The 14,969-nt window shown below is 44.4% G+C and overlaps 1 protein-coding gene across 3 annotated transcripts in view; it reads left to right on the top strand.

Annotated features, from left to right (window-relative positions):
• WWP1 (WW domain containing E3 ubiquitin protein ligase 1) overlaps positions 1–13,435 on the top strand; it is a 111,359-nt gene extending 97,924 nt beyond the window's left edge. For all 3 annotated transcript variants that reach the window (XM_044292848.1, XM_044292850.1, XM_044292849.1), the window contains exons 18-24: positions 527–660; positions 780–920; positions 3,303–3,423; positions 8,249–8,353; positions 8,483–8,579; positions 8,669–8,741; positions 12,423–13,435. In XM_044292848.1, the coding sequence (XP_044148783.1) occupies positions 527–660; positions 780–920; positions 3,303–3,423; positions 8,249–8,353; positions 8,483–8,579; positions 8,669–8,741; positions 12,423–12,522 (771 nt within the window). In that variant the 3' untranslated portion in view covers positions 12,523–13,435. The remainder of the gene's footprint in view (positions 1–526; positions 661–779; positions 921–3,302; positions 3,424–8,248; positions 8,354–8,482; positions 8,580–8,668; positions 8,742–12,422) is intronic.
• Positions 13,436–14,969: the final 1,534 nt, after the last annotated feature.

Consider the following 14,969-nt stretch of genomic DNA (forward strand, 5'->3'; position numbering starts at 1 on the left):
CTTTTGTGAAGCTTTTATTAGGAATAGTGTGAATATGAAGTTTTATTCTGCCAGCCACTGCTTCTGAAAGTGCATTAGAGGTGGAGCTTCACTGTGAAGTGCTGTCTGCAATAAGCTGCTTCAATGTATCTCCCCCTCTGATCTCAGTGACAGCTGCTGTTGTCTCCTAGTTGGATGTTACAGCCCTCGCTCAGAGGGGAAGCGGTTATGAAGCAACTGAACGCAGAGAGCACGTTACAGTAAAGCCCCGCCTCCAGTGCACTTAAGGAGCAGTATAAAAGTTCATATTTACACCACTCCTGATAAAAGCTGTAGGTGAGTTTGTCCTGCACTCCCTAGCCCCTACAGAGTGCTGTCAGCAGTTTACCATGGTCAAAACTGCTGACAGACCATTTAAATCTGTCTATTCAGGCGATTTGGAGCTTTGTATCCGAAGAAAAAAAAAACTCCAAAGACCCTAATCCGCATAATGACCCTAAAAACATAATGATAAAAGGTAACCGGTGACGGCTGTATTTCCCTGCAGGCTTTGTTCCACGGCAAGTTCATCGATACAGGATTCTCTCTTCCATTCTACAAACGGATGTTGAGCAAAAAGCTGACCATCAAAGACCTGGAGTCCATTGATCCTGAGTTCTATAACTCTCTCATATGGATCAGGTAAGTAAACCCTGAAATGCGCTCACCGCGCAGACGTCTCCGATTCTAAATCTGCAGAGTTTCTGCACATTTCCATAGTATTTTGATGCTCCCGGTACAAATGTTCTTCTTATTTCCAGAGACAATAACATAGAAGAATGTAACCTGGAGATGTACTTTTCTGTGGATATGGAGATATTAGGAAAAGTCACGTCCCATGACCTGAAGCCTGGGGGATCTAATATCCTTGTTACAGAGGAGAACAAGGAAGAATACATTGGGTAAGTGAGCTGTATGGAAAGCGGATCTGGAATACTAGGACGATGGACCACCGGGCAAGGCTACTTTCACACCAGCGTTTTTGTTGGATCTGTCATGGATCAGCAAAAATGCTTCCATCACGATAATACAACCGCTGCATCCGTTATGAACAGATCCAGTTGTATTATCTCTAAAATAGCCATGACGGATGCATCAATAAAACAATAGTTTTACATTGTGAGTCATGACAGATCTGTTTTGCTCCGCACCACATCTGCTTGCAGCGTTATTCCGTCCGCGATGGGGATGCAACCAAACGGAATGGAATGCATCCTGGTGCACTCTGTTCCCTTCAGTTCAGAAGCGTTTCCCCTCTATAGAGATCCTATGACTGATCTCAATAGCGCAGAATTGTGAAAGTAGGCTAATGCTGTGGTTAAAAATGCTATAATAATCAAATTACTTGTCTGCAGTCATAGCAAATAGCTGCGCGCTGTCCTTCTCTTCAGGGGCCCGTTTCTAGAGATAGATGCAGGTTCCACCTCTGGGACCCACACCTATCTGACATCGATGGGATATCCTAGCAATATGCCACCGCCTGAGATGTGCCCACCCCTTACTCGTGATCAGGCCTGTTTTGACAATAATTGTTTTCAGTTTTAGATCTTTGCATTCAAAGAGCCATCATTTTCCATCAATATAGCTGTGTTTTTTTTTTGGTCCAATCTTGCCTCATTGTTAAGAGGTTAATGGGGTTGCCCCACCTCTGGGACCCGCACCGATCTTCAGAAAAGGTCCCTGCTGTTAGGGATAGCGTGCTTGGCTATTTTTGGAACTCGTATAGCGGTGAATGAAGAGCGAGCACATAGCGCATGCACAGCCACCTCTCCATTCATCGCTATGGGACTTCCGAAAATAGCCGAGCCAGCTTGTGCAGTGTGCTCTCCTTTACTTCGAGGGCCCCTTTCTGGAAAAAGTCGCAGATCCCAGAGGTGCAGTCTAAGTGCCTCTAGCTGACACCGATATGCCACTGATGTCTGAGATGGGCCAGCTCCTTTAAAGGGGTTGTCAGTTATATTTATTGATGAACTATCCTCAGGATAGGTCATCAATATCAGATCAGCGGGGGTCCGACACCCGGAACCCCTGCCGATAAGCTGTTTGAAGAGGAGGCGCGCGCCATACCAGTGCTGCCTCCTCTTCACGGTTTTCCTTCTCGCCTTAGCATCCGCAGCGGTGAGTAGGTGTAATTACACCCAAGCCGCCCCATTCATTTCAATGGGACGGATGAAATGAATGGGACGTATAGATGTAATTACACCTGGTCACCGCTGCGGATGCAACGGTGAGAAGGTAAACGGTGTAGAAGCGGCGGCGCTGGCATGGCGCACGCCCTCCTCTTCAAACAGCTAATTGGCGGGGGTGTCGGACCCCTGCCAATCTGATATTGATAACCTATCCTGAGGAAATGTCATCAATAAATATAACTCGGACAACCCCTTTAAACGCTTACCGACCAGTCCTGTTAGGACTGTACAGTTGTTTCCAGTTTTACATCCTTGCGTTCAAAGAGCCCTCATTTGTTTTCCATCAATGTAGCCACGGGCTTCTTTTTTTTGAGCCAGTTATATTTTTAACAGCACCTTTTTGTAGTACATATAATGCAGGAAATTATTATTTTTTGGGTCTAATGGTGATCCACTGGCTGGTTAAATTATGTGATAATTTTGCAGTTTGGCGTTGTTACCATTTATGTGTAGGTTTTTTATTTTTTTGAAAATAAAGCAAAGTATGATGGGGAAAAGGCAATGGGTATGTTTTCTGCCCATCGTTTTATATTTGACAAGCGTTGTATTAGGCTGTACCTCTGGCAGGCCCTAATAGGTGTACTAAGATGGCAGACCTAGGGGTCCTCATTAGGCCATGACAACACATGACACCCAGTGGTTCACTGTGATCACAGGAAGGAACCGCTTGGATGCCGCAGTCACTATCTCCAATCCCGGCAGTTGCAGCAGGGACCTGGCACTATGTCTACGCTGATCTCACGAGTACAGTGCAATGCATCTGAGATCAGTTTGATGTATTCATCTCAAGAGCGACATTTCAAGTGTTGGGACAGCAGTGGCCAGGGAATCTGTGATGTTGAGCATTGCTTCTTTTATTTTTTAACCCCTTCTTCCAGGCACTTTAAGCTTACCTTACAGATAACACAGCGGACAGCTAATTCCCTGCCCCCTTCAAATTGACATGCACATATTAAGCCCAAAGTGATATTTGTACATTGTAATTTTTGGCTAACGCTTCAGGCAGGTACTTTGCATATCCCGGTGTATTGCTGCTACATATGCATTTGATGAGTTCTGATCCTGTTTTGAACCTGTTTCCTTCTTTCTTTCTAGTCTGATGGCTGAATGGAGATTTTCGCGAGGCGTCGAAGAACAAACCAAAGCATTTCTCGATGGCTTTAATGCCGTTGTCCCACTACAGTGGCTGCAGTATTTTGATGAAAAGGAGTTAGAGGTTCGGCTTCTACAAATGTCCATATATGTCTGTGTCACTGCTGCAGGACACAAAGCCCACCACCACAGTTACACCTTCTGTAATATGGGGTCATAAGCATTTAGGGTGGAATTTATAAAGCCCTGCGCTCTAGATTTCTGACTTCAAGAAGTCAACAAATTTTGGCTTTGCAACTTTATGAGCTTATTAGCATTTGCAAGTAAAATTGTGACATCTTGCATATTTAACATCACTCACAGTTTAGAAAAGTGGATGGGAATGTGCTGGTGGGTAGCGAGTCAGGCTGATTTAAGCAAGATTTCTCAACTGTGACCTTTTAAAAAGCTGTAAAAATGGTTGCAGTCTTTCTCCAGAACGGATCCGTTTGTATTATCTTTTAAGTTTTTAACATAGCCAAGACGTTGAAAGTCAATGGAGGACGGATCCGTTTTCTATTGTGCCAGGTTGTGTCATTGAAAACGGATCCCTCCCCATTGACTTACATTGTGTGTCAGAACGGATCTGTTTGGCTCAGTTTCATCAGACGGACACCGCAGGCAGCGTTTTGGTGTCTGTCTCCAAAGCGGAATGGAGACTGAACTGATGCAAACTGATGCATTCTGAGCGGATACTTTTCCATTCGGAATGCATTAGAATGCAAACTGATCTGTTTTGGACCCTGAACGGATCTCGCAAACGGAAATCCAAAACGCAAGTGTTAAAGTAGACTTAAAAGTAATGTGTCATCAGAAAATGACCTATTGTTTAAGTCTGGCTTCACACAGGTAGAAATCTTTCCATTATATCTCTGAGTAGGCTTCACTACTGGTTTTGGCCCACAATAAGGGCACATTCACACGACCATAGTGTTTTGCAGTCTGCATATGGCCGGTACTGCGATAGAAATTCCTATTCTTGTCTGCAATTACAGACATGTCCTATCTTATTTGCGGGGCCACAGAAAGGGACTCTGGATGCGGACAGCACACGGTGTGCTATCCGCATCTTTTGTGCTTACCTGTAAAATCCTTTTCTCGCTGAGTTCATTGGGGGACACAGAAGACCTTGGGTATAGCTGCTGCCACTAGGAGGCGACACTAAGCTCAAAAAGTGTTAGCCCCTCCTCTCAGCTATACCCCTCCTGCAGACACTGAGCTAATCAGTTTGTAGAAAAGCAGTAGGAGCAGCCAGGAGATGCCAACAGCAAATAATAAAAAGGAAGAAAACCGGAGATGGGTCACCCTGAAGAACCAGAAGGACCCATCTAGGTACATACAGGGTGGGAGCTGTGTCCCAAAATGAACTCAGCGAGAAAAGGATTTTACAGGTAAGCACAAAAAAATCCTATTTTCTCACTCGTATCATTGGGGGGGGGGGGGAGAGAGACACACACGGAAGACCATGGGACGTTAAAGAGCAGTACCATGGGGAGGAAACAAAAACAGAACAAATCCAAGGCCGGTCATAAGGCCCCGCACAGAAATGCCACACACCAGGAACCCTGAAAAGGGACAGGAAGGCCCATTCCCCGGAAGGCCAGCCAGAGAGCGGCTGAATACGCAGAGGCAAAGAACAGCCCAGGGAATATAAGTCATGGCTTAGGAGACTTCAGAAGAAGTGGAGAGCACACAGAATAAATGAAGACAAGACAGTCACCAGAAGCAACGGAGCGATTGTGGAAGATACAGGAGAGAAATATGTAGCCTGGATCCAGAGGAAGAAGATGAACTGAAAATGGCGCCTGGATATCAAGGGCCAAAGAACTGCAGATGTGACAAAACTTGCCCCCCATGGGGGAAGAAATAGGGATGCCCCAAGGCAAAGGCCCCACACACACCATACCGGACTGCCAGAAGAGAAGAACACTCCAGCGGGACCATGACGGGATCTCTAACATGCAATTGTGGTGCAACTAATCCCCCAATAGAAGGGGGAAAGCCGACAGGAGAGAAGATATCCAGTATGAGAGTAATTACTCCGCCTGCGGAGGGGTTAATGCAACCGGATAATGCGACAGTCTGTCCAGGATCCAGTGATTACTCTACAGAAGCAGGATAATGCTACAGGATCTACAGTATGCGACTGCGGTGCAACTAAATCACCTATATAAGGGGGAAAACCAACAGGACAGATGACATCCAGCATTAGTGAAATCACTCCGCCTGCGTAGGGAGCAATGCAACAGGACGTATAGTATCCGGCGTAAGTGCAATTACTCCGTCTAAGGAAGAAGGGTAATGTGAAAGTCTGTACAGGATCCAGTGGTAGTGCAATTACTCTATAGGAGGGTAATGCTACAGAATGTACAGTACCCAGAGTAAGTGCAAAATACTCCCACTACGGAAGGAGGGTAATACTACCGGATGTATGGTATCCAGTGGTGGTATAAATATTCAGAGGGACAGAGGGCAATGGTACTGCATGTATAGGAACCAATGGGATGTAAACACTCTGCTGATAGAGGATTACTCTGCCCATGGAAAGAGGATAATGCTACGGGCCGTACAGTACCCAGTGGAAGTGAAATTACTCCGCCTAAGGAAGGCGGCAATGCTACAGGCCGTACAGAACCCAGCGGGGGTGCAATTACTCCTCCTATGGAAGGAGGGTAATGGCACGGGCTGTACATACAGTATCCAGTGGTAGAACAAGTACACCGCCTATGGAAGGAGGGTAATGTTACAGGCCGTATGGTATCCAGTGCAAGGGCAATTACTCCTCCACTGGAAGGAGGGTAAGCTACAGGGAGTGCGGTATCCAGCGGTAGTGCCAGAAACTTTGCCTACAGAATGGCGAGGGAACTAGGTTCAGAAGGACCAGATAGCTCCAAGGGTTAATAATATATAAATATATTGTTTTTTTGTAGTCCTGCCTCTCCATACCAAGGGGGTAAGTTGGACCAAGCCCTCAGAAGGGGCTCACCCACTTATGCTGCATTTCTGGGAGTAAGCAGAAGGTGGCCTGACATGAAGTCTCCCCTCAACTCCGGAGGTCGGACCTGGTGACCCAAAAGCTGGCGGGATACAGAGGCTTTAGGAACCTCTGGTCCTCCTTGCCTTCTGGAGACCGTGACCGAGCAGCGGGCCTGCGGACCCCCTGGTCTCCCGTCTCTTGGGTGGGAACGCAGGCAGCTTGGAGACTGACATCAGCCCAGCTAAAGGAAAGAAAAAATCTGCAGACTTGCAGAGCAGGGAGGTCTGCCTCCTACAGACACTAAGCTAAAACTGATTCGCTCAGTGTCTGCAGGGGGGATATAGCTGAGGAGGAGCTAACACTTTATTTGCTTAGTGTCGCCTCCTAGTGGCAGCAGCTATACCCAAGGTCAAGACTGTGTCCCCCCAATGATACAAGCGAGAAAATAATTTACCAAATAACTGAAGCATAAACTCAGCCTAAGGCTGTATTCACACGTCCGCAATGTGTTTTGCGGATACACGGATCCGCAAAACACGGAAAGCGGCAATCTGCTTTCCGCATTTTGCGGACCGCACATTGCCGACATAATAGAATATGCCTGTTCTTGTCCGCAATTGCGGACAAGAATAGGACGTTCTATTTTTTTGCGGAAACGGAAGCACGGATGCGGAAGTGCGGATCCGCAAATGTGGATGCGGACAGCACATTCTGTCCCCATAGAGAATGAATGGGTCCGCACCCTTTCCGCAAAATTGCGGAAAGGATGCGCACCCATTTTGCGGACGTGTGAATGGAGCCTAAGGGCTCATGCACAAGAACGTATTTTTTGTCTTTCATCGTTATTTCTTTGCGGCCAGTATGCAGAACCATTCACTTCAACGGGTCCGCAAAAAAAAATGGAATTGACTTTGTGTGCATTCCGTTTCCGCATGGCTGTTCCACAAAAGGGATAGAACATGTCCTATTCTTGTCTGTTTTGCGGACAAGGATAGGCATTGTTACAATGGATCCGCAAAAAAAAGGATGCAATTCAGATGTCACTCGGACGCCATCTGTGTTTTGCAGACCACAAAATACATATGTTCGTTTGCATGAGCCCTTAGTCACTTTTTTTTGTTAAAGATATTTTTAAGTAAATTTTTGGTGACACATTCCACTTAAAGATGCACCAAATTTGACAAAAATTAGCAGAAGTTGATAAGTTTGGCACAAATTACTGAGACGTAGACTTCTGCAAAACTAACTTTAAAAATCCCTCTTGAGATAAATCTCCCCCTTCTTGGCTTTTGATCTTGGGGTTCATGTACATGTGGGGCTTTGTGTGGGAGATATTAGTGCTGGTGTGCCTATCTGTTTATATGCTCTTCTATGGTAATCCACAGTCTATCAGGTCCCATTTATGTCACAATAAAGGCACTGTGCTAGGAATAGTTTCTTTGTATTTCATACTTACAGGGAACTCAATCTCCTTTGCTATTTCATTTCATAGAAATCGCCAGTCACTTGTTAAGGGCTCATGCACACAGCTGTATTGTGGGTCTGCAATATACAGGCACCGGTTGTGTGCACACCGTACCACTGATATGGAGCCGTTCACTTGAATAGGTCTGCAATCCGGGCGGTGCAGAACAGAGGCACGGATCGGAAGCCCAAGGAAGCACTACGGAGTGTTTCAGTGGGTTTTCTGTCCATGCCTCCGCATCGCTAAAAAGTAGTGCATGCACTTCTTTTTTTGTAGTGCGGACCGTCGGATGCGGATCCCGGCCCCCATTCAAGTGAATAGGTCCGCGTTTGCATACGGTGGCTACCTGGTCGGTGCCATGCAAATTGTGGTCCACAGCACGGGCAAGGCTGGCACACAGTTGTGTACATAAGCCCTAAGGTTGATTGGTCCAATAAATGAAATCTAAGACGGGTATCTGTTTCTTAGGTAATGCTGTGCGGCATGCAAGAAGTGGATCTATCAGACTGGCAGCGGAACACAGTCTATCGCCATTACACAAGAAACAGCAAGCAGATCATCTGGTTCTGGCAGGTAATATACAGCGTGAATGTCGGGTATAACATACTCATTTAGCATACGGTATATATAAGGCCTGTAGCCTTGATTTGTTTCTGGTCCGTTTACCAGAGTTCTGTTAATGAGATTCTCTCTATCCTGCAGTTTGTGAAGGAGATGGACAATGAGGTCCGCTTGCGGTTGCTGCAGTTTGTCACAGGCACCTGTAGGTTACCACTAGGTGGATTTGCGGAGTTGATGGGTAGGTATTACATCATCAGCAGGGGAAAACACAGTAAAGTATTTTACAATTGCTCCTAAGAAAAACATAAAATTGCATCATCCCTGCAGGAAGCAACGGTCCTCAGAAATACTGCATTGAAAAAGTCGGGAAGGAAACATGGCTGCCAAGAAGTCATACATGGTAAGTTGAATCTTGCACAAAGGGTTTAATCTGGGTTCTCCAGGACTTTAAAGGGAACCTGTCACCGGGATTTTGTGTAGAGAGCTGAGGACATGGGTTGCTAGATGGCCACTAGCACATCTGCAATATCCAGTCCCCATAGCTCTGTGTGCTTTTATTGTGTAAAAAAAAAAACGATTTGATACATATGCAAATTAACCTGAGATGAGTCCTGTCCCTGACTCATCTCATGTACAGGACACATCTCAGGTTAATTTGCATATGTATCAAATCAGTTTTTTTTTACACAATAAAAGCACACAGAGCTATGGGGACTGGGTATTGCGGATGTGCTAGCGGCCATCTAGCAACCCATGTGCTCAGCTCTATACACAAAATCCCGGTGACAGGTTCCCTTTAACACTGATGGCCTAGCCTTAGGATAAACCATCAATGTATGGACTGGTGATTGACCTCTAGGACCACAATCTGTAAAGCGGCAACCGTGCTCATGTGAGAGTCAAGTCTCCTTTATTGTCTACAGGTCCTTCTCAAAAAATTAGCATATTGTGATTAAGTTCATTATTTTCTGTAATGTACTGATAAACATTAGACTTTCATATATTTTAGATTCATTACACACCAACTGAAGTAGTTCAAGCCTTTTATTGTTTTAATATTGATGATTTTGGCATACAGCTCATGAAAACCCAAAATTCCTATCTAAAAAAATTAGCATATCATGAAAAGGTTCTCTAAACGAGATATTAACCTAATCATCTGAATCAACTAATTAACTCTAAACACCTGCAAAAGATTCCTGAGGCTTTTAAAAACTCCCAGCCTGGTTCATTACTCAAAACTGCAATAATGGGTAAGACTGCCGACCTGACTGCTGTCCAGAAGGTCATCATTGACACCCTCAAGCAAGAGGGTAAGACACAGAAAGAAATTTCTGAAGGAATAGGCTGTTCCCAGAGTGCTGTATCAAGGCACCTCAGTGGGAAGTCTGTGAGAAGGAAAAAGTGTGGCAGAAAACGCTGCACAACGAGAAGAGGTGACCGGACCCTGAGGAAGATTGTGGAGAAGGACCGATTCCAGACCTTGGGGGACCTGCGGAAGCAGTGGACTGAGTCTGGAGTAGAAACATCCAGAGCCACCGTGTACAGGCGTGTGCAGGAAATGGGCTACAGGTGCCGCATTCCCCAGGTCAAGCCACTTTTGAACCAGAAACAGAGGCAGAAGCGCCTGGCCTGGGCTACAGAGAAGCAGCACTGGACTGTTGCATGTCATTCGGAAATCAAGGTGCCAGAGTCGGGAGGAAGACTGGGGAGAGGGAAATGCCAAAATGCCTGAAGTCCAGTGTCAAGTGCCCACAGTCTGGGGTGCCATGTCAGCTGCTGGTGTTGGTCCACTGTGTTTTATCAAGGGCAGGGTCAATGCAGCTAGCTATCAGGAGATTTTGGAGCACTTCATGCTTCCATCTGCTGAAAAGCTTTATGGAGATGAAGATTTCATTTTTCAGCACAACCTGGCACCTGCTCACAGTGCCAAAACCACTGGTAAATGGTTTACTGACCATGGTATTACTGGGCTCAATTGGCCTGCCAACTCTCCTGACCTGAACCCCATAGAGAATCTGTGGGATATTGGGAAGAGAAAGTTGAGAGACGCAAGACCCAACACTCTGGATGAGCTTAAGGCCGCTATCGAAGCCTCCTGGGCCTCCATAACACCTCAGCAGTGCCACAGGCTGATTGCCTCCATGCCACGCCGCATTGAAGCAGCCATTTCTGCAAAAGGATTCCCGACCAAGTATTGAGTGCATAACTGAACATCATTATTTGAAGGTTGACTTTTTTTGTATTAAAAACACTTTTCTTTTATTGGTCGGATGAAATATGCTAATTTTTTGAGATGGGAAATTTGGGTTTTCATGAGCTGTATGCCAAAATCATCAATATTAAAACAATAAAAGGCTTGAACTACTTCAGTTGGTGTGTAATGAATCTAAAATATATGAAAGTCTAATGTTTATCAGTACATTACAGAAAATAGTGAACTTTATCACAATATGCTAATTTTTTGAGAAGGACCTGTACATCGGTACACTGAGGATGAGCTGCGGTACCAGGCCCAACTGCTACAAGCAATGGAGCGCTTTGCCGACCGGCAAGTCCTCACCATTCAAACGTTGATGCCCTATCCAGGACAGGGAGCAGTTGGCAGCTAAGCTTTGTGTATACAGTGCCTGTACAATGTACTCACTCCCCAATCGACTCTGTTTCATTCTGTAAGGTTGTGCTCACTTGTGTCATGGTCTCCGTTAAACTGAAACCCTGACGCAGTGCTGTATCCGCCGCACGATGGACACTGGCGACCCCAGACAGACCTCACTGACTTATAACGGGGTCCACTGTGTTCTGCTTGGTGTCCGTTGTTTTAACAGAAAACATTGAGTGACATTTAGCAATCCTGGCCTACACCATACACACATTGCCGCGAAACTAGGCTTATTCCCTGACTGCATGATTTTGCTAATATCATGATTTTTACCTACAAAACAGCGCAGTCTTTAACAATCCCTTGGGCTGGACTTCAGCCGCAAAGTGTGTTCTGACCTTTAATTTATCAACTAAATGTGGATGTGTGAATATGGCTTTGTATATATCTACTAACCATTCAGTGTCTTCTATCTCTTTGGCAAAACTGTTTCAGCCGTTTCGAAGTCTAGCCACCAGACTCAGTCTCCTCTATTGACCCGGTCCCTACCGGACAGAAAGTGGCAAGGGGCCCATTCTTTGTCATGAGACCGCTGCAGCCAATCAAAGGTCTCAGCAGTCATGTATGTATGCAAGAACAAGACATCACTGCTGAAACCATGGATTGTCTGCAGCGGTTTTGTGAACAAAAACAGACCCTTGTCACTTCCGGTCAAGCGAGGATCACCATGAGCCACATTGCCAGAACATATACCGTATATATAATTAGGACGGACAACCCCTTTGATTTAGTGTCATTAAATGCTGTTCTGGATAAAACGTGAACAAGTCCAAGTGGGGAGGATTTATGCGCGGACAATCCGTACTGAAATCTGCAGGTCTTCGCAGGGACATCCGTGCAATCAATCTGCCTCAATTGGTGCAGATTTGATGATCATTTTACTGTCCTCATTTCAATGAGAAAATCCGGACAGGAAAAATAAAATAAAATTGACATGCTGGGGATTTTAAAATCTGCACCGTAGGTCAAAATCCGCATCGTGTGCATGAGAATTTCAAATTCTCATAGAATCCAATGTACATGACCTGCGGTACGGATTTTCCACACACAAATCTGCATGCAATCCTGATCGTGTGCATTTAGCCTAAGGGTATGTCCAAACGTAAAATACAGTGGAAAAAGTCCGCTGTGGATTTTTCCCCAAACACCACATGAATAATGCGGCTTTTGCGGAAATGGCTATCGCTTTACACCTTCTGCTTTGCAAAGGGCCATTTCCCGGCGGAGCTCTACAGATTTAAAATCGGATTCTTTTTCTGCAGTGCATGGATGAGACGTCATAAAATCTCATTCACTTTCGTTGTACTGTGTCCTGTATGAACGTAACCAAAAAGCGGACATTTCTGCAAGTTTGCCGCTTCCGCTCAGAGTACATGAATGCAACTCCTAGATCCTGACCCATCTCGCACTCCCTTGCAGCTTCAATCGCCTGGATTTACCACCGTATAAAAGCTACGAACAGTTAAAAGAGAAGCTGCTTTTTGCCATTGAAGAAACGGAGGGCTTTGGCCAGGAATGAGCAGCAGCAGGACGGAGCAAGGAGAGGTTATGGACATCTATTTTCTGCCCAGCCAAGTAAAATTGCACACTCTTAACTTGTACATAAGCTGTGTAGTCTGTACAGTGACCTTTCTGATACTAATGCGTAGAGATTTCTGTTCTTCCACATAGATATGCAAAACACTTTAGCCTTTTCTATTTTTATTTATTTTGATTTCTCCAAAAAATGACTGAATAGAAGAAAAAAATAACGTTTAATTTTAAATGCTGACTGAAGACTTTATTTTAAAATTTCTATATCTATGTGTACGTACCGAGGGCTCTAGTTTTATAGAGTTCGAGGTCCATAAGACATCACAGCCATTTGATGAGGCCTGGACTTGCTTTATTCAGTACAATAAAACCTGCAAACAGCGGCTGACATCTTTTCCACGGGTGTCTATTGCATGGCTGCCAACTAAGCTGTTGAAAGCTAATGCCAAAAATATTAGGAAAGAAAAAACTTTAAAACAAGAACTCTTGAGTACAAGGAAAAAACAAACCTGCTGCTGGCTTTCTAAGATGGCAGGACACGCACAGTTCTGCCTTTCATTTATTTCAGTGTGGTAGCCAATATCTTATTATTTTTTTTTTTTTTTGACGGAGCAAAAGTAGCCAAGGCCGAGAGTGGAGCCGCGCATAATTAGTCTCATCACGAATCTTAACATTTATTACGAGGGGTGGGGGGGCGGTCACAGTTTCGTTGCTCCGCAATGTGTTGTGATTCGCACCCTTACGGATAAGCAAGAGAACAAGTGGCGAGCAGTGCCACGGCAAGATTTTTAGGTACAAGACAAAAATATTAAAAAAAAAACTGCAAAAATGTCTTGGATGAATATCGAAAGTACAATGCAAATCTTGAAAAAGAAGTTGAATAAATTTTTTTAACCTCGTTTGGTTTGATGTTTTTATTTTTTTTTAGCATTTTAGTTAAAAAAAATTAATAAAAAATCCACAGCAGAATTTCTGCTGCAGAGTTTAACAAATTGCAAAATCTGCAGTGCATAAATTGACATATGGACATCTTCGGGGCAATTTTTGTATGATTGCATTTTACTCATTTTGGGTTAAAAAATTATTTTTCAATAGGTCGTCAGATGACTGGATTCAAAGAAAACGGTAACCGACAGCCTGCAAATAGACCAATTTTAGTTTTTAACCCTGTATCTTTATCTTAATAAAGACCTACTGAAAAATAATTTTTAGCCCAAAATTGGTAAAATACAATCATAAACCAATTTTTTATTTGTGTAATTCTCCCCCATCTTGCTGCTAATGTAAAATACTGCAGATTCTCTGCCATGGAATTGCATGTAGATAATCTACAGTGTTTCTGGCACATGGCCGTATGCTAAGGGCCCATGCACACGACCGTATTTTTTTATTTGCATCCAATCCACATTTTTTTGTGGTTCGGACATGGACCCATTCATTTCTATGGGATGCCATCCATGTGTCTCATGCAAATTATAGAACGTGCCCTGTCCTTTTCCATTTTGCGGACAAGAATAGGTGTGTATATATAACTACTGGGCCGGTATCCATATTCTGTGGTTTGAGGACCACAGCGCATACAGTCGTGTGTATGAGATCTTATGTGTAGCAGGAACGGGAATGCAGTGGGATTATGATTTTTTTTTCAACAGGATATGGTTAAAAAAAAAAAAAAATTCAGTTTCTCATTGTTATACTTGTATTTTCGGTGTTACACAGTTAATCCACTCTCCAGACAATTCTACTAAATTGCCAGATATTTCAGTATTTAACACTGCTCTTACTCTATGAACTCGCCAGTGCAGCAGCGAGTATTCCGCTACCACATACCAACGCATCGGTGCAAAGCTTAAAAACAAGTTACTTGCACTTTGCCCTAGATTCAAAAGACTCCAGAACAAGAAACTGCAACAAGGCGGTGCCCCTACTAATACATACCATACAGTAGGTCTCGTATCCCTCACTAGGGGTAAATGGATATTCAGCATTCACAGTTCTATACCTTGAACCTGGTGGTTCAGCGGGAAGCTACCTTGGTCAAGCGTTTCTACGTTTAAACTATTGCATTCTCCAACTGGGTATTTATTATTATACTCACTTATATAACGGTGCCATATTCTGCAGCACTTTAGACATTAGCATTAACCTGTCCCCCAGTGGGGCTCACGATCTAAGGTCCCTATCAGTATATATTTGGAGTGTGGGAGGAAACCCACGCAACACTGAGGTAACAGGAGGGCATCGGCCGCTGGAATTCTTCCAAAAACTAAATGAAACAATGCTCCTTCCTGACAACTTGACGTCACTCTTCCAGGACAGAAAACGGCGTCATGGTCTGCTCTGCACAACATCCATAGAATATATTACACTCCGAAAAAGGAGATTTTTGTGAAACTCACCTGTAAAATCTTTTTCTCGTCTTTTCCATTGGGG

This window comes from Bufo gargarizans, chromosome 5, assembly GCF_014858855.1.
Source record: "Bufo gargarizans isolate SCDJY-AF-19 chromosome 5, ASM1485885v1, whole genome shotgun sequence".
Lineage (NCBI taxonomy): Eukaryota > Metazoa > Chordata > Amphibia > Anura > Bufonidae > Bufo > Bufo gargarizans.